At 52.1% G+C, this 23,838-nt stretch overlaps 11 protein-coding genes across 11 annotated transcripts; 5 read left to right on the forward strand and 6 right to left on the reverse strand.

The window, feature by feature from the left end:
• Positions 1-1,375: 1,375 nt before the first annotated feature.
• An01g04990 (hypothetical protein) lies at positions 1,376-2,587 on the reverse strand (the record flags this gene model as incomplete). The annotated part of the gene is made up of 1 exon (XM_059747868.1): positions 1,376-2,587. One exon carries the CDS (start codon positions 2,585-2,587, stop codon positions 1,376-1,378), a length of 1,212 nt encoding a protein of 403 aa, XP_059599653.1.
• A 3,682-nt stretch (positions 2,588-6,269) lies between these two features.
• On the forward strand, positions 6,270-6,824 carry An01g05000 (uncharacterized protein; the record flags this gene model as incomplete). Its single annotated transcript, XM_059747875.1, has 4 exons — positions 6,270-6,286; positions 6,327-6,345; positions 6,405-6,491; positions 6,564-6,824. 4 exons carry the CDS (start codon positions 6,270-6,272, stop codon positions 6,822-6,824), a joined length of 384 nt encoding a protein of 127 aa, XP_059599654.1.
• A 376-nt stretch (positions 6,825-7,200) lies between these two features.
• An01g05010 (uncharacterized protein) lies at positions 7,201-8,167 on the reverse strand (the record flags this gene model as incomplete). The annotated part of the gene is made up of 6 exons (XM_059747882.1): positions 7,201-7,227; positions 7,463-7,540; positions 7,622-7,665; positions 7,736-7,750; positions 7,858-7,900; positions 8,114-8,167. The coding sequence occupies 6 exons, from the start codon at positions 8,165-8,167 to the stop codon at positions 7,201-7,203; spliced, it is 261 nt and encodes an 86-aa protein (XP_059599655.1).
• Positions 8,168-8,835: 668 nt separating this feature from the next.
• Positions 8,836-9,726, reverse strand: An01g05020 (uncharacterized protein; the record flags this gene model as incomplete). Its single annotated transcript, XM_059747888.1, has 5 exons — positions 8,836-8,914; positions 8,987-9,077; positions 9,255-9,365; positions 9,465-9,474; positions 9,556-9,726. 5 exons carry the CDS (start codon positions 9,724-9,726, stop codon positions 8,836-8,838), a joined length of 462 nt encoding a protein of 153 aa, XP_059599656.1.
• A 286-nt stretch (positions 9,727-10,012) lies between these two features.
• On the reverse strand, positions 10,013-11,496 carry An01g05030 (uncharacterized protein; the record flags this gene model as incomplete). The annotated part of the gene is made up of 4 exons (XM_001388892.3): positions 10,013-10,712; positions 10,838-11,133; positions 11,189-11,325; positions 11,451-11,496. 4 exons carry the CDS (start codon positions 11,494-11,496, stop codon positions 10,013-10,015), a joined length of 1,179 nt encoding a protein of 392 aa, XP_001388929.3.
• A 298-nt stretch (positions 11,497-11,794) lies between these two features.
• On the forward strand, positions 11,795-12,555 carry An01g05040 (uncharacterized protein; the record flags this gene model as incomplete). Its single annotated transcript, XM_001388893.1, has 3 exons — positions 11,795-12,134; positions 12,216-12,388; positions 12,472-12,555. 3 exons carry the CDS (start codon positions 11,795-11,797, stop codon positions 12,553-12,555), a joined length of 597 nt encoding a protein of 198 aa, XP_001388930.1.
• Positions 12,556-12,801: 246 nt separating this feature from the next.
• On the reverse strand, positions 12,802-14,200 carry An01g05050 (uncharacterized protein; the record flags this gene model as incomplete). The annotated part of the gene is made up of 6 exons (XM_001388894.3): positions 12,802-13,429; positions 13,480-13,597; positions 13,657-13,869; positions 13,920-13,999; positions 14,079-14,089; positions 14,147-14,200. 6 exons carry the CDS (start codon positions 14,198-14,200, stop codon positions 12,802-12,804), a joined length of 1,104 nt encoding a protein of 367 aa, XP_001388931.1.
• Positions 14,201-15,047: 847 nt separating this feature from the next.
• An01g05060 (uncharacterized protein) lies at positions 15,048-16,148 on the forward strand (the record flags this gene model as incomplete). The annotated part of the gene is made up of 1 exon (XM_001388895.3): positions 15,048-16,148. The coding sequence occupies one exon, from the start codon at positions 15,048-15,050 to the stop codon at positions 16,146-16,148; it is 1,101 nt and encodes a 366-aa protein (XP_001388932.1).
• A 291-nt stretch (positions 16,149-16,439) lies between these two features.
• Positions 16,440-18,908, reverse strand: An01g05070 (uncharacterized protein; the record flags this gene model as incomplete). The annotated part of the gene is made up of 3 exons (XM_001388896.3): positions 16,440-18,110; positions 18,164-18,224; positions 18,277-18,908. 3 exons carry the CDS (start codon positions 18,906-18,908, stop codon positions 16,440-16,442), a joined length of 2,364 nt encoding a protein of 787 aa, XP_001388933.1.
• An 865-nt stretch (positions 18,909-19,773) lies between these two features.
• On the forward strand, positions 19,774-20,791 carry An01g05080 (uncharacterized protein; the record flags this gene model as incomplete). Its single annotated transcript, XM_059747929.1, has 3 exons — positions 19,774-19,776; positions 19,835-20,309; positions 20,391-20,791. 3 exons carry the CDS (start codon positions 19,774-19,776, stop codon positions 20,789-20,791), a joined length of 879 nt encoding a protein of 292 aa, XP_059599657.1.
• Positions 20,792-21,693: 902 nt separating this feature from the next.
• Positions 21,694-23,391, forward strand: An01g05090 (uncharacterized protein; the record flags this gene model as incomplete). The annotated part of the gene is made up of 4 exons (XM_059747933.1): positions 21,694-22,065; positions 22,156-22,391; positions 22,521-22,934; positions 23,268-23,391. 4 exons carry the CDS (start codon positions 21,694-21,696, stop codon positions 23,389-23,391), a joined length of 1,146 nt encoding a protein of 381 aa, XP_059599658.1.
• Between the last annotated feature and the right edge of the window lie 447 nt (positions 23,392-23,838).

Below are 23,838 nucleotides of genomic sequence, written 5' to 3' on the forward strand. Positions count from 1 at the left end.
ACTAAACAGCACTACAACACTCACACTCCAAATTGGTCGATATACTGAATCTCGTTGTTCCTTCTTAGTTGCAGAAATATATTTTCTTCCCAATCGTCTGATCTCAATTCATATGTAGCCAGCTAGCCGGTTCAGGTAGCTAGTCAAATGGGGTAAATTCAAATTCAAATCAAGACATCGTAAATAAAAGGAAATTGAAGAAACCATCGATAAAACGCCTCTCGTTACCATCCACAGATATGATAAATTTGGGGGGTAAAAGAAAAGGAAGATGAGGACGCCAGAACCTCCTATATGTATAGTCTGAGGAAGAAGCGAAGGGGAAAGTAAGATAAGGTCGCAAATTGGGTAGTTGGAAATCTGAAGCGAAGATGAAGATGAAGAATTGAAAAAGGGGTGAAACGGTGTAAAGAGAAGATGAGGGAAACAAGTAAGAAACACGGCAAAACGCCCACTAGCAAAGTCTTGTACAAACCCGTGCACACTTCGCCAGATTACTTAGCAAGACGAACGGGGGAATCAAACTATTCGAACACAAGAAGCGAATGACATGATGCGAGCAATGCAGGAAGATGAACGAAGTGAATAAAAAGTAGATCAAGGCTCTAACAACATCTGGTATCACTGAAAAGGGGGTAGTCGAATAGATGTGGAAAAGAAGGGGGTTATGGGTGGATTGCTTAGTTAGTGGGAAGGTTCGTAATGCATGTGCAGTCAGTATACATGAATGCCATGATAGTCGATAATAACAGATAAAAGTATTGACTGCGTTATCCTCACACCGTCGCATGGACGGTTGTTTGAGAAAGTCAATCCTTCATCTCAGGATAAATCAACGCGAACGGACGCTGTCGCTAATGCAATATCGTATAATGGTAACCTGCACTTTTAGAGCATATCGCTGAGCCGATGATGAAAATGATGATGAGGCCTATATGGGTAATAGGTTCACGGAACATTATTTCGACGGCGGCGTCCACGCGTACTACCCTCTGGCCTTTGCGATAGAACCTGCCTAAGAGCCGGATCATCTCGGCTCTTGTCAACGTGGTGGACTTTGACGTGTCTGGATGGGGTGACTTGTGAGCTGGCTTGTATAATAATCTATGCATTCGAGTAAAGTCTTACCGTTGCAGATTGTCCGGTCGAGGGTATTTGTGCTGCTGGTCTGGACAGAATGGGCATACATATCCAGGCGAATTATGGACGAGGCCGTGTCGGATCATCTCATTCTTCCGTTTGAATCCTTTCCCGCCGGGTCCACGCGGACAGCCAGCTATGGGACAGAAATGCGGACGATCCTGAGAATGAACATTTGCATGGGAGCTGTACATGCGATAAGCTTGGGTTACGGGGCCGGTACACGTGAGACTGCTTACTTCAACAGGTATTGTGTTTGGAACGGGGCTGCAGTGCAGCCCGGGTGACGGCATTTGTACGTGCCTGTGGAGACCGCTCCGTTCGGATGCGTGGGGGGATTGTATGACCGATCACAGGTGGATGCTGGAGTCTGATCTGTCGGGGTGGGATAGCTTGTTGCGGGGCTCTTGGCTGTCTGCGGTGCAGTCTCATACGTTGAAGTGAGATACGTTATGTCCGCCTTGATAGGCGGCCGCCAGTAAGCCTGCTGGGATGCGGGCGACGACATAGCCGACATATCCTTCGAGCTTGCCGGTGACAAGTGCGAGTAGGGGCTGGGCGGGACTTGTGGCGGAGGAGGCGGAATTTGGCCTAAGCGTTGGTGCTCCCAGACAGGATCTGTCCTTGACACCGGGGGGGAAGAAGCTGAGACTGGAGGCAAAGGGCCGAAAGACGAGCCATTCAAGCGTCCGGCACTAGCAGGTGGTGGTACATCGGTAACACCAGCCAATGCCGTTGAAAGAGAGGGCAGATTATGGTTCACGGCGCTCGCCGTTGTTGATGGGTGGAGGGCGGGGAGCTGAGCTGCTGGCTCCGATGGTGCTATCAGCAACTTGCCCAGGCGTGTTTCAGGATCAGGTAATTTCCCATCTTGAAACAGATGAGAGAAATGGGGGATGTTAGGCGGCGTGTGCTGCTGCTGCTGTTCTTCTTTGAGCGCAGGTTCTTCCACTGGGATAGACGGTCGGCGTGGTGGTTCCTTGTAAGCGACTGGAAGATCCTTCGGGGCTACGGATGGGCCTCCTTCCTTGGGCTCGCTCGGACTGATCAAATTGAGAGCTTTTCTCGCGACCACGTCTACAGGCTCCTTGGTCTCCACGGAGGATTTCTCTGGGCCGAATATGATCTTAGGAAGAACCGGAAAGTCGTCCGCTATAGTGCTGCGTTGAAGCGGATGTTCAGTTTCGAACCAGGCTATGTCAGGTCGGTTAGGCTCTAGATGTCTGATCAGCACCGAGTTGCCCTCAGTTGAATCGGGCTTTTGGAATTCCGGCAGCTTACGCGAACTGCTCGGAAACTGTGCCTCTGCATCGTGCTTGGGTAGACCGCCCTTGGGTGATTGATCCCCGGTATCGAATGGAGGCGGTGACACCTTTGGTAAGTAATCAATCTCTGTGGGCCGCAACCCAGGGGTGCGAGGTTCATCGAGACCGTATGATTCTGTCATGAAGGCGGCGGTTTTAGGCGCATCAGGTGCGCCGCCCCTTACTGTTCGATTTGGCCTGCCTGTCCCGTTCGAGTGCCCCGAAGTGTTTCAGAACACTGTCTTCAGCCCGGAAAATAGACTGCCGTTCCAACGGCTTGCCAAGCAAGATAGGACACGATCCACTTGTCGATCCCAGATGTGCTGGCACCATGTTAGCATGCACACAGACTAGAGAAAGTGGTGGCACGACATAGAGAAGGACAACGTTGGATATGAATAGAGTACAGATGGGCCAGCTTGTGCAACGCTCTCCCGGGGAGAAAGAAAGTAGGTCAGAGAAGGGGGGATGGGACACCAGACGAGCCTGCAGGACATGGGAAGAAACTCAGAAGAGCGTGCAAAAATCCCGGAGGCGGCGAGTAGCAGCCTAGTTTTGTAAAATCTCCAACGGCACCAAGAGCTGGCCCAATTGCGACAATATCCAGGATGCAAGTTTGGCCACGGATAGCCAAGGAAAGGGAAGAAGCAAGGTGACAATTGATAGCAAGCAAACCGCCAGTTGAACGATACGGGGGGTTTCTTATTACTGATGCTGCGCAATTGGAACGACGGGGGAAGGAGATGCAAAATAGGCTCACCTGCTGTCAGGAACCGAGAAAGCCGCAGGAACCGCGCAATGAGGCTCAATTGAAAGCGATTGCACGTCAGGACTCAGTCAACCACGGCACCACCGGGCGCATAGATCAATAAATCATGCGCGCGGGAATTCCGAGCCGCGTGGATAAAACTGGGGGAGGAGAGGATGGGGGGTTGGGTGGGAGGGAGGGGAAAGAAAGCAGTTTAGGATAAGGTTGAACGCTCAGTGGTGGTGATGACGATAAGGGAGGTCACGATGTCACGGCTCGGGTCGAAAAGAAGAATCAAAGAAGAGGTGGAGGTGCAAGGATCAGAGATTGGAAAAATTCATCGTCTAACGGCGCCAGCAGCAGAACGGTAGTGGTCGCGAGTAAAGAATAATAAGAGTGGTGTAGTAATAATAATAATAATGGCAGAAAAGAGCGATAATCTTAGGCCCGAGCAATAATGATGACCGTGTCCGGTAATCAAGGGACGCTGGAACGAATAGTGGCCGATGAAGCTAATGGTCCCAGCAAGCGGGTTAATGACACGCTTGGCAGGTGGTAAAAGGGAAAAGGAAAAAGGTTAAGGGTATGGCCGCGGAGCGGTCAGCAGGTAGTTGCGCTGGAACGGCCGAACCGAGGGGAAGGATCACAGTAGTAATAAAGGAAAAACGAGGTGGGAAAAGGCAGATGGAGACACACGGATAGTTTAGTTAGTTTAGTTTGGCGTGGCCGTCGTGGTGGTAGTAGAATTGAGGAGAACGCTGAGAATCAATCCACTCAGAACTGAAGGTGATCCACCGGCCGGGCTGGAAAAACGCGGGTGGAGAAAGCAGCAGGTTTGGTTTCTGGTTGACGGTTGAGGTAGGTAGACAGCAAGCAGCAGCAGCAGCAGTACTTCCGTTAGGAGAACCAGAACTGTAGGGAAGAACTGGCAAGGTCGGCAGGAGAGGGGAGTAAGTAGTAGTGGCCGTAGTAAAGTAGCAAAGAGGTACAAAATATAATAGTTGCAGTGGTTCTGGTTGGCTGTTTCGTCTGGCTGGCTGGGCTTGGGCTAGCTGGGGGGGAAGCTGAGCTGACTGATTTATTGTCTCTGGCTCTCTTCTGTTCTGCCTATTCGGCAGCTCTCGTCGGGTCCCGATTCTTGTTTTTATTACTTCCTCTTCCTTTTCGTCTTCTTTCTTTTTGGTGTTTGTTCTCTTTTCTTTTCCCTTGGCTGGTCAGATGCGGAGGCTCTGTTGGCGTGCTTTCCAAGTAAAACGTTAGTCAGTCCTTGGTTCTGTTGTCCCTTGAAGACACTAGTGAGGCTCCAAAGGAAATTTGGTTTTAGATTACTTTTAAAAGGGCATTGGGTGCCCACAGCAACAAAATAGTAGAAACTGGAACAAGAGAATTATGAAGAAGAATCCGCAGGACAAGGCGGAAGAAGACGGAGGGAATGAATGAAGCTGACTCTCCAGACGCGCGCGCCACTGCGTGCAGACAGGCAAACAAAGTGGGGTGAGCATGGAGGGAGGGACAACACCATCAACCCGGGTGGAGAGAGGAAACAAGCAAAATTTCTACCTACCGACAATAATCCTAGTTAAGACAATCAACGACCATTCACGCTTTTCTTGCCGGGGCGGGATAAGTAAAGTAAGAGCGCCAAAGAGGGTGAGAAGAGGTAAGGGGACGGAGAGGGGAATGTCTTGTGTATGTGTGAGATGAGGGAGGGAGCAAGAAAGGCGGGTTCAGAGTGTCTCTCGCAGCAAGCTAGCTGTCTGATCTAGTCTGTCTGTCTGTCTGCCTGTCTGTCTGTCTGTGTAGTAGTGAGTGGAGTGGAGTGAGTGAGTGAGTGTGTGTTTCCTTCAGCATGCTCACCTTTTTTTTCCGTTCCTTTTCCCACCCCCTCGCCGACCACTGCTTGGAGCAGGAAGAATAATGCCACGTCCACGAGGCCGACCCGCGGCGACTAGACTAGGCCCAAAAGGGCTCCACTTCTGAGGCTCTCTGCATGGCCAGCGATGATTGGTCACCACGCGCGGGCACAGTTTAAGAGGCTGAATTGTTCATCTGCACCGAACCGTCGTAGAACTTGGCTGCTGCTCCGAGTGAAGGGAAGGGGGTGTGGGTGGGAGGGAAGGAGCCGTGGATGCGTTGGCCAGCATTTTCCTCGTTTCTCTACTAACTTCCATGGCCCAACTCGAAGCTTTTCTCATCAGATGATGCGGCTGTCTTTCTGACTGACTCCTTCCTTTCCCCTCTTCTCCGATCGGATAAAATCTATCGATCGAGGATTTAATCTACCCTTGCCCTACTGTAGAAAACCCCCCTTCCCTCTACGGTTAACAATATACCTATAATATAGTCCACAGGTTTTATTAATAAATGGCCCGTCCGCGATCACTAACAGTTCATTTCCCTAAATAAAAAAAGAAAAAAAAAAAAAAATTCTCTCTAATTTTCCCCAACCACAACGGCCGGCTAAGGTCGTACTCGGGTCTCTAAGGCGACAAGGCTGCAGTCCACAGCTGGATGGCTGACCGCCACGGGAAAGGACGCGCCCCAGTGTTCCTTCCAGTCCTCCCTACTGGACAAGCCTCCGCCTGGTCCGTCACACAACCTGCAGAAGGGGCTCGCACGATAGTCCAGAGCAGGAATCTGCATCATGTGCGGAGGGCAGTGTGATGAGTGGCATATGTGGAAGGGAGGAGGCGCCTCAAAGTGAGAATGAGGCTAAAAGAGAAAAAGTAAAAATGGGCATCGAAAATAAATATAATAAATCAAATTCAAGAAAACAAAAATTGATTGTTGTACATTTTTGGATTTTTCTGAAAAGAAAGACGAAATGAAGAGAAGAAAAAAAAAAAAAACACCTCAATGAGATGCACTGGAAATAGAATAATCAACAGCCTCGCTCTAAGAGTTACAACGGAATTACAACGGACCCAGTGCTCCTGACTAGCAGAAGATAGACTTAACCACAACAGCTGCCGCTTTTGCTAAACTAACGTCGTCGCCCGTAACCCCTCCGACTCCGACTCCGACTACTTTGTGTGCGAGCAGGATCGAGGATACGGCTGCACCGAGTACACAGAGGAATGGGGCTCAGAGCCAAGTAAGTTACTAGCAGGGCTAAAAACAAAAAGAAAAAATAGGCCAGGGAATCTACTTAAGGTACGTGCTTTGACTGTGGTATTTTGGCTGTCAGAGAGCGTAGTGGACTGACTAACTAGCTCTCCGACCGATCTTCATTATTATTAATCGGTCAATCAGTCAAACCATCAAACCATCCAATTCTTGATTCCTTCAGACTTCGGCCGGTGAGTAAATCTCTCGGTTGATAGTTCCCGTTAGATAGATACTTGGTGTGTCTGTCTAATTTTGACATCCAGTGGTTTGGTTTGGTTTGCGTCGGAACTTTGGTTTCGATCCGTGCATTACCCAGTACCGTGAATCCGAACGGGTCTGGGGCACGGTTAAAGGAGGGTCCCCTCCCCTTTCCCTACCAGAGCGGGAAAGGTGTGAGTAGTTGGTTTGAGCCGGACGTTGTGGAAATTACCAGTAGGACGGGATCAAAGGCTCCATCATGTCTATTGCTATTTGTGCGCCTACCGAGATGGAATGACATTCTTATCCACTTGAAATTTGGTTGAGAGAACGGCGCAAACTGAATGGAGAGATCGATCAAACATGGCATGGCAACAGCAGAAGAGAAGAAGCACTGCAAAGACAAGCACAAGCCGTGTTTGATGTGCGCACCCACCCACTCACCCCCTCGTCAAACCGGCCATGTAAAAATTTCTGACATGCAGAAGAGGAGGTAAGTAGTTAGAGAGGGAGAGGGAGAGGAAGCAGAGATGTGAGTAAGAGGGGTTTTTTATTCCCACCTTGCCTTATTCAGGAAGGTCGATAGTGAGAAGAGGTACACACTCGACTAGGATGATGAGGACTAGTGTTTGCCCCTAGCTGGCGCGCGGGAGGGACGGAGGGGGAGGGGGGGAGGATTAGACCACGGAGTAATGATTTAGTCTACTGTGTAGTACTCTGAGGAGTAGTCTAGTAAGACAATTCTTAGCTGAACACAACAGAAAAAAACTGGTTCAAGCTGGACAAGGCCGCAAGTTCCAACTGTCACTCTGCAGATGATCGGGACGTATCGCAACACGGCCCCACGTTTCCCCTCTCTTCTTTTCTCTTGTCTTTCTGGCTGGCTGTCTAGCTGTCCGTCTCTTCCTTCCCTTCTCTACTCCTTAGTTTGCTCCACTCGTCGTCAGTGCACCGACTTCCTCACTTTAGCCACCGGCAGGCCAGCAACGCCTTCATCGGACAGGGTTGAAGAATGCGATCGCAGTGCTGATCCCAATATGAACTGCAGGTATCCCCATCTACATACATTATTATTAGCATGCCGACGTTGCATTCATCGGATGGAGAGCAGCAGGGTACTTACCTCGACACGACTCACTCTAGCCGAGTGAGTTTCCTCTCTCATGACTATAATCTTGACAGCAGTTCGACCGCGAAAATGATATATGATTTTCCCCAAAAGGGAACAACAACATACCGAATAACAAGCTAGCTAGCTTACAATACAATCCCTCTAACTCAAATCATATTGAAGATATAGTAGAGCCCACCCACTAAGAAACTAACATCCTCAGGTAGCAACTACAGCGGGCTACTTACAGCCCCATCCAAACCAAAGATCAGCTACACTAACTAAAATCCCCTAGATTAACCAAATATTTCCCACTACTAAGTAGTCTATATCTAGAGTCACACACCAAACAGGGAGCATTTAATGGTCCATCCAATAACCACCCGCTAATCAACTAGAGGCGGCCCGCCCCGAAGCAAATCCATCATTGCTCTGCCTCTCTTCCCCTCCTCTCTCCTCTTCTCACTTATACTAGTTACTACCAACCCCCTCAGTTAGCTAAACAGAATATGGAAATGGACTAGGTAGATCATCATCAGTTTCGCCATCATGATTCATTTCTGCATGTGAACATATACATATAGACCATCTACTCTTTAGCGACTGAAACGTCAACAGGGATATATAGAACAAGTAACACAATTCTCCGTAGTACTTAGTAGATAAACCCCATCCATGTTAACATTTAGGCTCCAGAGTAAAGCCAATTGGCCAACACGACTAGTTCACGGCAAATTAACTCACTTCTGGTAAAGTACTCCGTACTCAACGAAGGATTATATTGAGTTAGATCCTGAACGCGGAACTTGAGCGAGAGATACACAGGAGTTAGTAAATAATTTTCAAACCCCGATCGATCGAGAGAAAAAGAAAGTACATCAACTCATACACTACTTTAGCAACTTCACCGCCCCCAAAATTGAACCATTGTTGTAGACTACTATCTGCAGGAAAGAAAGGCCAGCAGATCTGAAGGCGATAAAAAAAAGCAAAAAACAAAACTGAAAATTAAAAAATAAAAAAAGAGGGGAAAATTAGCCAGCAAAGAGAAACAGACAAGGCGAAGTTAGAAGAAGAGGTGGAGGTGTGAGAGCCTCGGGGGGTTCTGGTCCATTCCAGCCGGAGGTTCCACGCCCGCCACTGACGTTGCTCAAAGGGAAAAAAAAAAGAAAAATAAGAAACTAAAAAGGATTTGAAGGAAAAAAGAAAAATTAGGAAAAAGAAAATCAAAGGGCTGCGGCGGCTGTTCCATCATCATCATCATCATCCTCATCATCGTTACTCAAGGGTGGGATGGTCCGAGTTCTGGCGCTAGACTCTTAAACGATGAGAAAAGATGTTACTACTACACCATCTATCTACTTAGTTCGGAGGAACTTGCAGGGGCCAGAAGGGAGGGGAAAGAGAGGAATAAGGGAGGGACGGGGAGGACGGAGACGGGGAGGAACGGAGAAGACAGCGGAAGTACCTAACACTACTTCTATAACCACGGAGTTATAGTAAAATAGCACTAAATATATTTACTAGGGCTGGTATCAAGGGAAAAGAAAACCAAGGAAATGCAGGCCCGGGAGCCGCACCCAATTAAGTGCCGCAAGCCCCGATTTGCGGTTGGCGCTCGTGCTGACTCTCGCCCGTTAACTACTGGGGAGGGAGGGGGGGAAGGGGAATGGATCTAGCGCAGATACGAGGCTCCATCCAGCGTCATCATCATCGATATGGGAATGCTGTTGTTGTTGTTGCTGCAGCACCACGGCTCTAGGTAAGCCGTGCTGCGTATTTAGCTTCCTTTGCTAACTAGTTTAGCTGACTAGCTAGAGAGCTAGTTAGTAGTTAGCACACCACTTTCATAAACCTGGCCTGACCTGACTCCAACCACCGCCCCCCACCCACCCACCCCCCTGCTAGTTTAGTGCGATGCTCACAGCGGCCGACGCCGGGCTTACTGGCGCTTGGACTCGTTCGGCTTTTGTACGCCTCCCGTGAATGAGGCTAGTGTGGTTTTTCTTTTCTTCTTGCATGCATAGGGTCACCTTGCGGCGATTTGGGTAGTACGATGTTGGGGGCTGAAGTGGGAGTAGAGGCGGAAGAGTAGGTGAAGGATGAGGCGAGCCCATTCTACTTAGTACTCGGGATTTGATTGTTAACTTTGCTTTCGAAATGCTTACTTCTTCCGTTCGGAATCTCCGACTGGCAAGGCTATTTATCATTCATGGTTGTGTGTCTGTGTGCCGGCTTACCGTCCATACATACCTACAAGGGTGGTCATGCCACGGGACAGGGAAAAAGACAACTAAATCATGATATCGACTCCACACCAGGGTACTAGACCTTGTGAAGCAATGTAAACTCTATGGGAGAATTAATTTATGTCTGTTCGGCTTGACGAAAAAAGAAAACTAGTTACAGCCTGGCCTTTTGACCCAGCTGGGCTCGCACTCTCTTAACACGTTCCCAAGCCTCGAGCGCAAAAGGCTCCGTATTTCTAGCATATTCCGCAGCGCGGGCACTACTGGCCTGCCTCAGGGCATACCGGGCCTTGATACCATGCATAATCACCGAGCTTCTCCAGGAGAAGAAAGCATCACCCCATGGGATATCCCCAGTGGGGTCATACCCCGACACCTCACGATACCAACGGATACAGTCCTCTCGAGCGGGCAAGCCAGGCACTACCTTCGGGACGAACATTTCCTTCTTGTGGTCCACCCCGTCCAGGAAAAAGGGACTAGTGAGGTTGCAGAAGTCGGACAGAGGGTGCCCCACTGTGGCCATTTCCCAATCCAAGAGGCCGATGACTCGCGGCTCGGATTTGTGGAATATCATATTATCGATCTTATAGTCACCGTGCACGAGCGTGCCGCGGTCTTGCGGCTGCGTCGTCTTGTCGTCAAAGAAACGCACCATGTCCATGAAATGAGGCAACTCTCCGACAGGTTCCTTGGTCTCCACATCCACGGCTTGTGCCTGCGCCTGTGCAACTGCTGTGAAGGTGGCGATCTGTCGATCATAGTACCCCGTCGGTTTTCCGAACCTATCCAACCCGACCTTTTGGGGGACTACCCGGTGGAACTTGGCTAATGTCCGGACCGCATCCTGCCATCTGTTGGTAGGGGGGGCGTGTGTGTGGTTAGCTCCAATTTTTCCCGCTTTCATGTAACAGTAGCCGCGCCAGGCGGGTTGTATCATCCCGAAGAGGCAGGGGGAGGGGGGCAAGGGATGACGTACAATGCTGTTCTCTCTGCCGGGTCGACCCCGGGCATGGCAGGATCAGTAAAGTGTCGTCCATCTAGGAATTCCATGATGTAGAAGGGGGTTCCGATTACGCTACTATCCTCGCAGAGACAGTAGGCTTTGGGGACGGGCACGTCGGTGTTTCCTAGGGCATGGATGATCTTGTACTCGCGCTCGACTTTGTGCGCAGTCTTGGAGAGTAGCTTGCCCGGGGGTTTCTTGCGGAGGACATATTTGCTACCGTCGGCGGTGGTGAGTTGATACGTAGGATTGGATTGACCAAAGCCAAACTAGAGACTGTGAGTTGTGTGGCCAGGACAGTAATTCGGAAGGGTCATTGTATACCTGCTTCACATCCAAGGGGGTCTTGATATCGGGTACATTGAGATTGAGATAGCGTTCCAGGGAGGGAACATCAATAGGTTGGCGCACCGCTCCAGCCATATCCAAGACAACATGAGATTCAGCAGTATACAGCGAGACTATGCACCACCACCAACTTCTATAAGACGTAGCAAAAGCGGAGAACAAGTCACGCTGGGGATGGAATAAACCCGGGGATAGCTCCGATCTCAAGCCAGCCAGCCAGCCACGGCCCGCGGCTCACCTGAAAGGCTGCGGGGAGCCTCGGCTATCCTGAATTCCTTACCCATTTAGATCTAGTGGCATACTCACTGTTACTCAGTATCAGAATCAAACAGCCCAAACCCGCCAAGCCCATTAAAACGCGCCTCGCGTCCACTCTCACCGCCAGACGCGTTCCCCCAAATCGATTGCCAGCAATCAAACCAAAAAATAAAAGAACCCACCATGAAGGGCCTCGCCCTCGCCCTCGCATCTCGTCGATTTACACAACACACCGCATTTCCAACACTCCATTTTCCTCTTCAATATTTCTTCAGCCGAAGAAGAACCCACTCTCCTTTCTCTCCACTACACACCACCCAGATAATGACCAAGGAGACCACCCCTCCTCCTCCCACCACCACCACCACCGAACCTACTACAAACACAACTCACGAGCCCCCCTCCCTCCCCGCCTCTCCCCTCGCCAAGCGCACCAAACCCAACACCACCGAGCAATCAACAGAACCGTCCACAATGGGTTCAACCAGCACCCCTCTCCCCCCCCTCCAAGTGAAGAAGCTCACTCCTACCGGCCGCGCCCCGACCCGCGGCTCTGCCTTCGCGGCCGGATACGACATGTACAGCGCCAAGGAGACCGTTATTCCTGCTAAGGGGAAGGCGTTGGTTGATACGGGAATTGCGATTGCTGTGCCGGAGGGGACGTGTATGTTTTCCACCTTACCCCCCTCTACATCTACCCTGATGTCGGGAATGAATAGCTGATTATGATATTGTGGTGGTATAGACGGCAGAATCGCCCCTCGCTCCGGCCTCGCCTCGAAGCACTTCATTGATACTGGCGCGGGCGTCATCGATGCAGACTACCGGGGAGAGGTCAAGGTTCTTTTGTTTAATCATTCGGATGTGGATTTCGAGGTGAAGGAGGGAGATCGCGTTGCGCAGTTGGTTTTGGAGAGGGTATGTCATTTTACCTCCCTTCTTCTTCTTTTATATTATTTCAATGGTTGTGGTTGGGGTCAATTGCTAATTGTGAGGTCTAGATCTATACCCCTGAAGTTGTGGTTGTGGAGGAATTGGCGGAGAGTGTTCGTGGCGCTGGTGGGTTTGGAAGTACTGGTGTTTAATTGGGATTGCTTCGACAAGGTTTATGTTATAGATATGGCGTGTATGGTTTGAATGATATCCGTACAATTGGAATACAATACAATACAATTACACGAGTGAGATGAGATAATTAGCATCCATATAGTATTCTGAAGATTGTATTGGTTTGTCCGTCACTGCATTTCATCATGACTGGTGGTATATAATGAACACCCGTCTATAACTAATCTATAATGCTCAAACAATTCGCCTCCCATCGTTAAGAATCAACGAAACTGCGCCGGCAGATCCTCCCGTCGCCACTCGCTCGCCTGAAACTCCACCTCCGGTTCCCGCAGATACTGCGCATGCCGTACCACCCGTACCTCTGCCGCCTTGCTCTCCCGCAGATGCGCCCTCTTCTGCTGGTCCTCCTGGCTGAGCAGCTTCTCGCTCTCATCCGGAACAATGGCGCGCAACTCGGCATCTCTCGCCTCTAGCGTCTTCTCCAGCACGCAGTGCATACTCGCCAGCACCTTCCGGGTAGACTGAGCAAGGGGCAACTCCGTTGCAGGGACATTGTCGGGCGAAACCCATGATTTGGTGTTGCGGAGGGTGGGATCGGCGTTGAACACGGCCTCGCGGAACCGGGCTACCGTGAGTGCGGCGAACATGTCGCCGGTGCCGCTGAAGTAGCAGTCCAGGGCGGGGACGTCGATGCGAAAGAGACGCGGGGCACCGTCGGAGCGGGTGGTCGAGCCGATGACGGTGAGGGTGTTGGGGAGCGGAGAGTCGGAGAGGCTGGCGATTTGCACGGAGGTGATGATCACGTGGGGGATGTTGTATATGGCGTGAAGAGCGGTAATGGCTTCAGCGAGGGTGGCGAGGGAGGTAATTTTGATGCCGGAGAGGACTCTGCTCTGGTTAGAAGGAGAAGCAGGAGTAAGGAAAGAGGGATGGCTTACTCGGCTTCGAATTGGTTGGGGAGGATGAGGTCTGCGTGGCGGATGACCTTCTTGTATGCGGGGACGACGTCGTCGTTGACGTAGAGACGGCCTTGGTCGCCCATTACGGGGTCCAGAACTGTGCATGGTTATTAATGCCATCACATAGAACAGAGAGAGAGAGAGAGGGCAGCTCACCCCAAAAGAAGGAACCGGGATTCTTTTCCGCTTTGCGCTGGAGGTCCATGCCAATGGCCCCGACGGCCTCGACGGCAGCTGCACTGGGCGCATAGCCAGAGAGCATGACATCAAAGTCAAGTAAATTGCTCTGCGTGAGACCCTCATAGAGCGCGGTGATCTCCTCTGCTGTGGCCCTAGTGCCCTTGAATTGTCTATAACCAGTGTGGTTACCTGGAGTTTGTCAGTAGGGCGGTTTACGCAGAGGATATATGCCTGCTTACTGAAGTGAACGGTGTTCAGGGCGGCGACATCACAGCCCATGAGCTGCATGACCGCACTGGCCATCTTATTGCCCACATATCTGATCCGTCAGTATATGCAAGCATGCGATGTGATGAGACATCATGATAGATAGAGGTGTTATCAGATATGACACATACCCGTAGACAACCTAGACCCTTGTCAGCAATGCATGGGATACGCCAATGGTGGTTGGGGAGAAACATACATGGCTGGCGACAGCCAAGACCCTGGTCTCAGGGACGAGAAGATCGGCGGACATGATGAAATGAAGGGGAGCTGGTGGAGGAGAAGAAGAGGAGCAGGCGGGCAAGGAAGGGAACTCGATGTCATTCCTTCCTTTGGGTCGGCGATAGGCGAGGTGGACCTCCTGGTTTTGCCGCGCTGCTGATTGGCCCACAGGGCCGGTGTGCAGCCCGTGCTCAGTCGGGAGTTTTTTTTTATCTTATTAAGGGATTCCATCCGGCAGTTCTTCTTAGTAGATAACGTTACTTACTGGTTATTTGGACAATCGGTGCTGGAGAAAGAAGAATATCTTGGTCCCCCCGAGTCAGTCGTGACGCTAATTCTGGTGGCGCCAGTTTCAGACGAGAACACAACAGGCAGAATAACCGAACTGCTCAGCTATCTTGTGAAAAGTTCTCTGCTTTGTACTAGGAGCAAGGAGTCCAATCAGTTGCCCTGCTAAGAATAAACCCCGGGAGTCCAGACTCTTTGCCCGTCGGTCTAGTCTCGACTGTTCCATCCAGCCTATACCACTTATGCCCGTTTTTCTTTGGCGCACGGCTCACTCCGTCAGGCACGCCCCTGACCCTGCTCGTGTGTGTGTCTTGTCCACTATGTGCCATGGCTTTAATCCCGTTGTGTGATTGATCCCGTTGTAGTACCGTAGCCTCATGGGTTAGATTAAAGCTGGTTCCCTCCCCCGTCCATGGGTGCCCTAATTCATCCATCCATCCATCCCCCTTGCCCTGCCACCGAGCAGTCATTTCAGGATCATGTAATTTGTTCACATCCACACTCCTTTTGATTTCTTTGCCTGCTATATACTACACACACTCTCTTTAGACTGAACTCTGATTACTCAGAGCCATTCAATCATCACCACCATGGTGTCCATCTACACGCCCCGTGCTCGCTCAGCACGACAACATTCACAACAACAACAACTATCCATCCTTCTCTGCACCCTACTTGCCCTCCCATCCGTGCTAGGATCCGTGCTGCCATCCACCGCAGAAATAAGCAGTGGGGAGATCGTCAATGCGGATCTCTCCGCAGCACATACCACCACCACCAACACAGATCAACCACTATCACTATCACTATCACCAGATATCTTCACCACCACAACCACCAACGCCAACGACGACACCAGCAACCTCACCCTGCACCCCCGCAGCACCACCACCAACACCACATCCATATCCACCGACACGACCGACACATCATCATCCACATTCCCCACCGCCTTCGACACCTCCCTAACCAACAACTTCACCACCACCACCTGCGCCACCTTCTTCCACAACCTCCTATCCAACACCACCCTGACCTCCTGCCACGCCATCTCGCTCCTCCTCCGCGACTCGACCTCCTTCTTCCACGCCCTCACCTCCGCCCCCACCACCTCCTCCATCCTCGACACCGCCTGCGCCTCGAACCTCACCACCTGCAGCACCGCTCTCACCTCCCTCGCCTCGCAACTTCTCCAATCATCCACCTGCCTGCACGACTACAACGCCGGAAACCAAGCCGTCGTATCCGCCTACACTGATCTCATTACCTACGCGCCCATCTACCGCGCCACGTGCCTGCAGTCTCCAGAGACGAACAACTATTGCTTTGTGGATGCGGTAACGAATACCAGTAATTCTGTGGACTATGATGTGTATTTCGTGCCGTATGGGAGTGCCATTGATGCGGCGCCGTGGCCCACGTGTAATGAGTGTTTGCAGGCGACGTTGAATGTGTATAAGGAGTATGCGAGTGTGGATGGGCAGCCGTTGGCGGAGAGTTATTTGCCGACGGCGAGGGGGGTGAATGGGGTGTGTGGGAGTGGGTTTGCGGATGTTAATGTTACGGTGGGGGTGGTGAAGGATGGGGTTAGTAGTGGTGGTGCTGGGGGGAGGTTTGGGGGAGGCAGTTGGGGGGTGATGGTGGTGGTGGTTGTGGGGTGGAGTGTTGGCTGGGTGATTGGGGTGGTTTAGGTGAGGGTATGATGTTATATGATGTGATATGGTTATGGTTTTACTTGGGGGGGAAAAGGGATTATCTAATGTCTATATTTAAACTCTAATATCTACATTCACTTATCTCCGTTTCATAGTATGTGGAAAATAATGTCTTATTCAAAACCAGGTATATCCAGCCCGTAGGCAAATAAATGTATCAAACAGTGCAGAAGAATATCACAATGTGGTTGCCACTATATCATGTCGTTACAAATAGTCATGATACGAATAATCGGAGGGTTGGTGAAGAAGGATATTGAGGAGGAGCTAACTCCGTCGGAAACTGTCGCCCAGCGCTACCCCTACCAGGCTTTGGGGCCCGAAGCTCTCATTCCCCAAGCCTGACGCTGGGCTCTGTGTCGATGCGTCTCTCTCCCGCTTAATCCGGAAGAAGGCCAGCTTGGTGAACCGGTTGAGCTGCGCCCAAAAGTGTCGTCCCGCCGGATGCGCCGCAATGCGCTCTAGGAGATCGACCGCCGCCTCGCGCACTGGCTGGTGCGGATGGAACAATCCCATGCCGAGGTAGAAGAGTCCCGCCTGGTTCTCCGGAGTCACGGTCAAGAGTTGGCAGATGCCTGCGTAGTCTTTGACCGCGTGTGCAAACGAAATGTAGATCGCCCCCGCATCGGCCGGCGGGAGCCTCAGCGCCCGCAGCCGGTCATGGTGATGATGTAGGTCCGGCTTCTGAATCGGCCGTGAGGGATAATACATGGCTGCAATATCTTGAATAAAGGAATAATACGATCGCGTCGTCCGCCAGCCTTCAATCCGCGCCACCGACGCCATCAGCTCGCGTTGCTTGGACCCCTCGTCCGGCCACACATAACCGTGTCCACGGAGTGTTGTCGGATCGAGTGGATCCGCCTGAAGGCCGCTTGGACTTTCGGGCGAAAGCTCTTCGTTGGGTCCGATAACGTAAAGATTGGATGCCCCATAGACTGTCTCCTCGAAGGCTGCAGCAACCCGGGTGAACTTGGCAATATAGGCGCGCCACTTCGCCCGGATGGCATTCTCGCCGTATCGGTTGGTGATGCTGCGCTGAACCTCCTCCATAAAGACATTGTCCCCACTGGGATCTGCATTGTTACTCGGCGGTGGGTGGTGGTGCATGGCGGCTTGTTGCTGGAAATACAAGAGTCCTTCGGTGACTGGGGCCGGCTCAATGTGGCTGCTGATCTTCATTCGGCCCGTGGGCAAATCGCAGAGCACATCCCACCATTCGGGATGGTTGGCAAAGGTAGGATTTGTGACGCCAGCAATGAAACCAGGGACCCTCAGCAGGTCATCGATCTTCGTCAAATCGGTGTACGGGAATGCGTGTCTGGTGAACCCGCGCAATATGCCGCCCGACGCAAGGGCGCACGCCGCCAACACTGCCTCTGCCACTTCGCCTGAAGGGCGATTATGCCCCAGGAATATCACTCGCTTCTGAGTCAACATGGCGTTGACGAGGACAATGATCGGATGGGTAAAGGGCCCGCTCGTAGTGAGGTGGGGATGGATGGGAAACGGCTGTGGCGAGGCCGCATGCGGAGTAGAAAAGATCTGGATGAGCTTGATGAGGGAAAAGTCGCCCACAACCTCCGGCCAAATGACCGTCGGCACCTTGACAGGAATAGGAATGTCGTTGTAGACGATCTTAGACTCAAACTCGTGGGTATCTCGGGGTAGCGTGTATCGAGGGGCGGCTGGCCTTTTCGGGGACGGGGGCTCTTCGTCAAAAGGCCCGCCATCTTCAACTTGTCGCTGGTGGATCATCTGCTCGAATTTCTCAATGAACATATCCTTACAGTTGCTTGCCTGCAAGATCAGTCGTTCTAAAAGCGATAGCCTCGGCATTAACGACAGGTCCATGGCGTTCACGGCATCGTATAACGATGCGAGCGTCTCCGGGTAGGGGTTCTTGAAGTAATCCTCCAGGGCCAAGAGAAGTAAAGGCTGTCATGACCGGTCAGCTCCATCACATGCGCCGTTCTTTTGGGTGAACCTACTTTATATATATGTAGGAAAGAATGTCGCGTACAAATCGCCATGGCTTTGACGACTGCACCACTGTGATTGTTCAGTATTGACCAGGCAGCCCGGAAACCATAGAAGGACATACCGTTTGACGGAAGTATCTTGCTTCGTATTTACAAGGTTGAGCACATACATCAAGGGTGGCCCCTCGCCACCCTCTTCTTCGTCGCTGCTCTCCTCTTCGGTTGACCCGCCTACATCTTCGCTGTCCCCGTCGCCGCTCTCCGCGTCCCCTATCCGGGACTTCTTTTTCTTCTTTTTCTTGCCAGTACTAGCGTCGTCCTCGTCGGCATCCGCGCTTGTGTCCTTGTGCAAGAAGAAGATCGTCCAGTCCTGACTCCGAACGTGCGTCTGATCGGGAAGCATCAGTTCCGCTAGCATACTCTCGTCGCCACTGATTGCGGCGGGATACTGATGCTCCATGATCGGGCCGCGGTCGATGTGGAACGAGGCCACAAGGATGTACTCGACATGTCGCTCGGGCGAATCTCGGGGGTATTGCGATTTGCATCGTCGCGGTCTGGGGTAAAGAGTAGAGGGACCTTGGCCCAGCGAGCGACGGCGCGCCGAGTTCCCCGAACTACTGGGGGTGCGCCGGTGGATGATGGAAGGGGAAGGGGATAGGCGGGGATGGCCATTGGCCTTGGAAGGATTGGTCGTGGCCGCAAGCGAGAGGGTGGAATCATCAGCAGGTCGGTAGGGTAGTGAGATGCTCATTTTCTGGCCGGGGAACAGGGGGTCGAGGTGGGCACGGGGGTCATTCAGATCGAGAGCGGATCGGGGGTGGCAAGTGATAGCTCCAGAGGACCGGCGAACAATGAGCACGAGGATAACGATAATAGCAGCATACTCGATCAATTATCCCAGTAGAAAACCGAGGCGACCTGACTCAGGCAACTGATACTGTTAGACTGTCAGTCATTGTCGGGGTTCGAGAGCCAGGGTGGACGGGGTGGGAGGTTCGTCGATCGGAGGATTAGTCGGGATAGACTCAGGGGAAAAAGAAAGGGGACGAGAGCCTCCAAAGCCCACGCACCGACGATGATCTCCACAGCGGGGAAAGGCGACGGGAGACAAACCAGCACCACCGACCGCCATGGCCTCAATGCACGCAGTTGGGGGAAGAGTGCAAGTAGATTGCAATGGGACGCAATGGGCACGGGGAAATTCTAGGCCATGAGATCTAGACCACAAGATAAAACACTTGCTTTTAGATCGATGATAATAATAGAGGAGGAGGATACCAATAATCTGAGATGGAGTGATCGGATCTCTTTCTCCGTGCAGTTCGATTGAGGGAACTTCAGACTTGCAGAACTGCCGCTTCTTGCCTTTCTTGGGCCCCGCACGTGCCCCCTCCGTATCGGCCCGACTTGAACCCCCGAAGCCTTGTTGTTTGTTTGGCTGCCTTTCCCTTCTGGGAACTATGTAATGGATATCTCCATCCCCATTCTATCCTGCCATCTTCCCCTCTTGATCCCTCTTCGCTGTGGGTAATCTTCCTCCCCCAATCTGATAGGGAACAATCCTGTACAGTTGCATATCATCGTCATATTCATTTTCTCACCATTGTTACTTCATCATGGTAAGTGCTCACTCTCCCATTCCCTCCTTCCGGACTCCGCTCACCGCCGTATCTCCAGGTCACCTCCAACGCCCCCTTCAGGCCATCGCCATTATCATTTGGCTCCCCTCGACCCTCCCCTTTTCGCCGTCCTTCTACACCCAACTCCCATCCACAAGGCCGCTCAAGCACCCCTGGCAGTTCCCCCGGCCGCGGTTACACTCCGGTTCAGTCACCGAGCAAACTCAAGGAATCATACACCGTCGAGGAAGATGACGGTTCATCACCCAAGAGCAAGCCCAGAAGTCCCATTGCACAGCCTCGGTTCACACGAGAGGCGCCCCCTTCGCCAACGAGGGGCGCCAATGCGCCGGATTCGTCGCCGTCGTTGATGGAAGCCAAAGCTACGAACATGATGGCGGCGTCATCTGACGCAGCAGCTAAACTACCCCCCGCACAACTGCGGGAAATCCGAGAGGCCTTCCAAGTCCTGGACCGAGATAACGATGGCTTAGTAGATAAGGACGACGTGGCGGATGTGCTTACGAACGTGGGTATGTAACGGAAGGCTAGCTAGTCGATCATTTTCGGGCGATGACACATGATACTGACGCAATGCTGCTCGACAGGCCAAGACCCGACTGCCCTTTCCAAGTTCTTCCCTCTAGGAGGTCCTCAAACCATGAATTTCCCCACCTTCCTCAATACCCTCTCACAGCTGCTCGCTCCTCTTTCTTCCCGCCAAGAGCTCATGAATGCCTTGGCGGCCTTCGACGAAGACGATAGCGGTCAGATCGACGTCGACGAGCTGCGCGATGCCCTCTTACACACAGCATCCGAGGATGGAGACCACCCTCTAAGCGACCGGGAGATCAATGAAGTGCTCAGTGGATTTACGGGGCGCCGAGCATTTGGCGGGAAAGGTGCTCGGGCGGCGGGCGGAGGGAAGAGGGGGGAGGTATTCCGATACCAGGACTTTGTCAGTGGGATCATGGGAGGGACGGAGAATGGATCGACGAATCGCCGCGACGCCTAGTAGATAGCCGCAACGGCGGAGTGGGAATTATTGCTTATAGTTCGGTAACGGCGTTCGGATGATGAGGGATACCGATAGTTAGGGAACCCGACTGGCTCTGGCAGCCATTGACCTGCAATTCTGGATCTGCGTAGGAGACGACAAACGACAACAACAACAACAACATGACTACTTGCTATATCGTAGATACCTTTCAGGGCAGCTCCATCTTCGGGAAGTTAAACATGACTGACAGCCAGGAACATGTCACGATGGAAATAAAGTTGACAGGGCGAGAATAAGACAAGACTCGTGGGCCCGCGAGGATTAAGGCCAGGAATTTCCCATGGCAACTGAGCTTTTTTTGCTCGCGTCGTCGCGTGTCCCCGCATTCCGTCCGTCGGCAAAAAAAAGCCCGCCATCAGATTGAAACTCTGAGAGGGAGAGAGAGAGAGACTAAAAGTTAGTGATGATCCCAAGCTGCAGCAGAACCCCCTAAGAATCCATTGGTTTCTTGCATCGTCCCCGGCGTCGTTTCTTTTCTCCAACCATTCATTCTCCCCTCCCAATCCTATAACTACTCACTACTTTCACATGATATAAATCTCTCAGGATCCCTTTTTTTCTTTTCTTTGTCTATCATTATTATTAGTCTTGTATTCATGGATCATCTTCCTGTCCCTCTTTGATCCGGTGTTTCAAGGGAAGATGGTTTTGTCTCTGCGCCAGACGCAGACCCCCAATCCTTGCTGATCCAATCGAGCGTCTGTCCGTCACACCTGCAGCAGAGCCCACTCTTCCTCTCCCTCCACCCCCAGCCCAGCATGGCGCCCTCCGAATCCTCTTCTTCTCCCTCGTCCTTCCATCCCACCCAGGCCCAGCTTAATCTCGCTGCTCTGGCTGGGTCACCTTCACCGCGGACCATGCGAGGCTTGCGCAAGATCCAGTCTCACCAAATCCTCTCATCTCACCCACCTTCCTCAGCTCATCCGCCGTCGGGGCGCTTGTCTGCTGGCGCCGGGGAGCTCGCCCAACCTCCTCAGCTGGACTCGCCCGTGCGACTGCGCTCGCAACGCCGGGCGCGCTCCAACAGCGATGCCTCGTCTCGGGAGGCCCCTGCGATAGGAACTCAAAAGCGATCGGCCAGAAAGACAGGTTCTGGGTTTGGAGTCAAGCGCTCGGTCTTGGAGACTCTCCTCCGGGACGGTCCGCACCAGGGCAACCTTCAGGAGGGTCTCCAGGAGCTCCGGTACCTCGTTCTCTCGACACGAGTCGAAGCAGACGCGGATGGCATGGTATAATAGCCCGACCCCCCCTCCCCCCTCGTGCTCATTCTGCCCCTCGTGGAATGAAGAGCAACACGTCCACTAACACTATCGCGACAGTCCACCTACCGAATCTACCTTTGGCTCGTCCTTCTCGATGTTTCTCCTGTTCCAACCGACGAATACCTCTCCCTCATCCACCGTGGTCGCTCGCCAGCCTACACGAAAATCCGCAATGATACATTCCGCACCATGGCCACAGACCCCCTATTCAAACGCCGCGTCACAGAAGCCAGCTTGATCCGGCTTCTCAACGCTGTCGCATGGAAACTTCACGACGCGAAGAACAAATACCGGTCGCGATTGCGTCCGTCGTCCCGTCTTCGAGAGATTGAGCTCTTAATCAACACACCCCCGAGCATTGAAGAAGAACCCTCCCCATCCGGAACACCAGGTAGCGTTGCCAGCAGTCGCGGCGGCGGCAGCGGGATTACAAACGAATCTGCGATCTACGTCCAAGGCATGAACGTGCTCTGCGCTCCGTTCCTCTACGCCGCCCGCAGCGAAGTCGAGGCCTTTGCTCTGTTCCACTCGTTCATTACACGCGAATGTCCTGGTTACATCCGCGGCGCCATGGATGGGGTCCATCGAGGTCTGCGCTTGGTCGACCAATGTTTAGAGATCGTCGAACCCAAATTAGCGGCGTACCTCTTCTCCAAGGGCCTACAGGCGAAATTGTATGCATTTCCGTCGGTGTTGACCCTCTGTGCGTGCACGCCTCCTCTTCCGGAGGTGCTTCATCTTTGGGACTTTTTGTTCGCATACGGAACGCACCTAAATATCTTGTGTATTGTGGCGCAATTGATTCGAATGAGGGACACGATCCTGGAAAGTCCGAAGTATGTTTACTTTTTGTTTTTTCTTAACATTTTCCCTTGCCTTTTACCTTTCCTACTCTGGTTCATTCCCCCTTTTCATGTTTGTTTTTGTTTTTCTCGTCCGCCTCATCCTCTCGAAAAAGCAATACCATACCACCAAAAACAAAACAAAAGACGGGGAAAAATAAGACAAATCACATCCCCTCAGAGCACAGCCCCGACACACAAGTCCCTCTGAGAGAATAATTCTCCTGGGCATGATATGATACCCCCCAAACCCAAAACAAAGCCCGCAGCAGATATCCCAGAGACATTGTGATGTGAGGTAACAGCGCTAACGTGATCCATCCACAGTCCCAACAAAATCCTCCGATCCTTCCCACCACTCGACGCCAAAGAGATCATCGCCCTGACGGTCCTGATCGTCCGCAAGATCCCCGAGCCGCTGTACGCTGAATTAATCGACCATGCCAAATGATGATGGCATCACTTTTCTTTCCCTTCCCTGTTTTCCAGCTAGCTAGCTAGCCAGCCAGCCAGAGAGCCCAGCTACGGCTTCAGCTACAGCCAGCCAGCCAGCCAGCTAGCTAGCCACGAAAACCAACCCTAAGCACCTACCACCTACTACCACCATCTAACCCACCGAATTCGCCACCTACCACTCGGACCCAGACCCAGACTCCGACCCAAACAATATTCCGCATTGGGACTAATGTGTCCGTCCCGTCCGGCCGTCCGTCTCTCCGTCCCACCACTACCTGCCTACTTATATTAACGCCTCTTATTTTACCCTTTTCACTTTCTCACGTACGCGCGCCGGATCTAACGATGACCTAATTGAGACGTCTCGTACTTACCCTTTTTGTACTTGTATTTTACATTTCTTTTTCTTTTTCCCTTTTCGTCTTTTTTGAACAGTTTCTGG

Source organism: Aspergillus niger (assembly GCF_000002855.4).
Source record: "Aspergillus niger supercontig An01".
In the NCBI taxonomy this organism is placed as follows: domain Eukaryota; kingdom Fungi; phylum Ascomycota; class Eurotiomycetes; order Eurotiales; family Aspergillaceae; genus Aspergillus; species Aspergillus niger.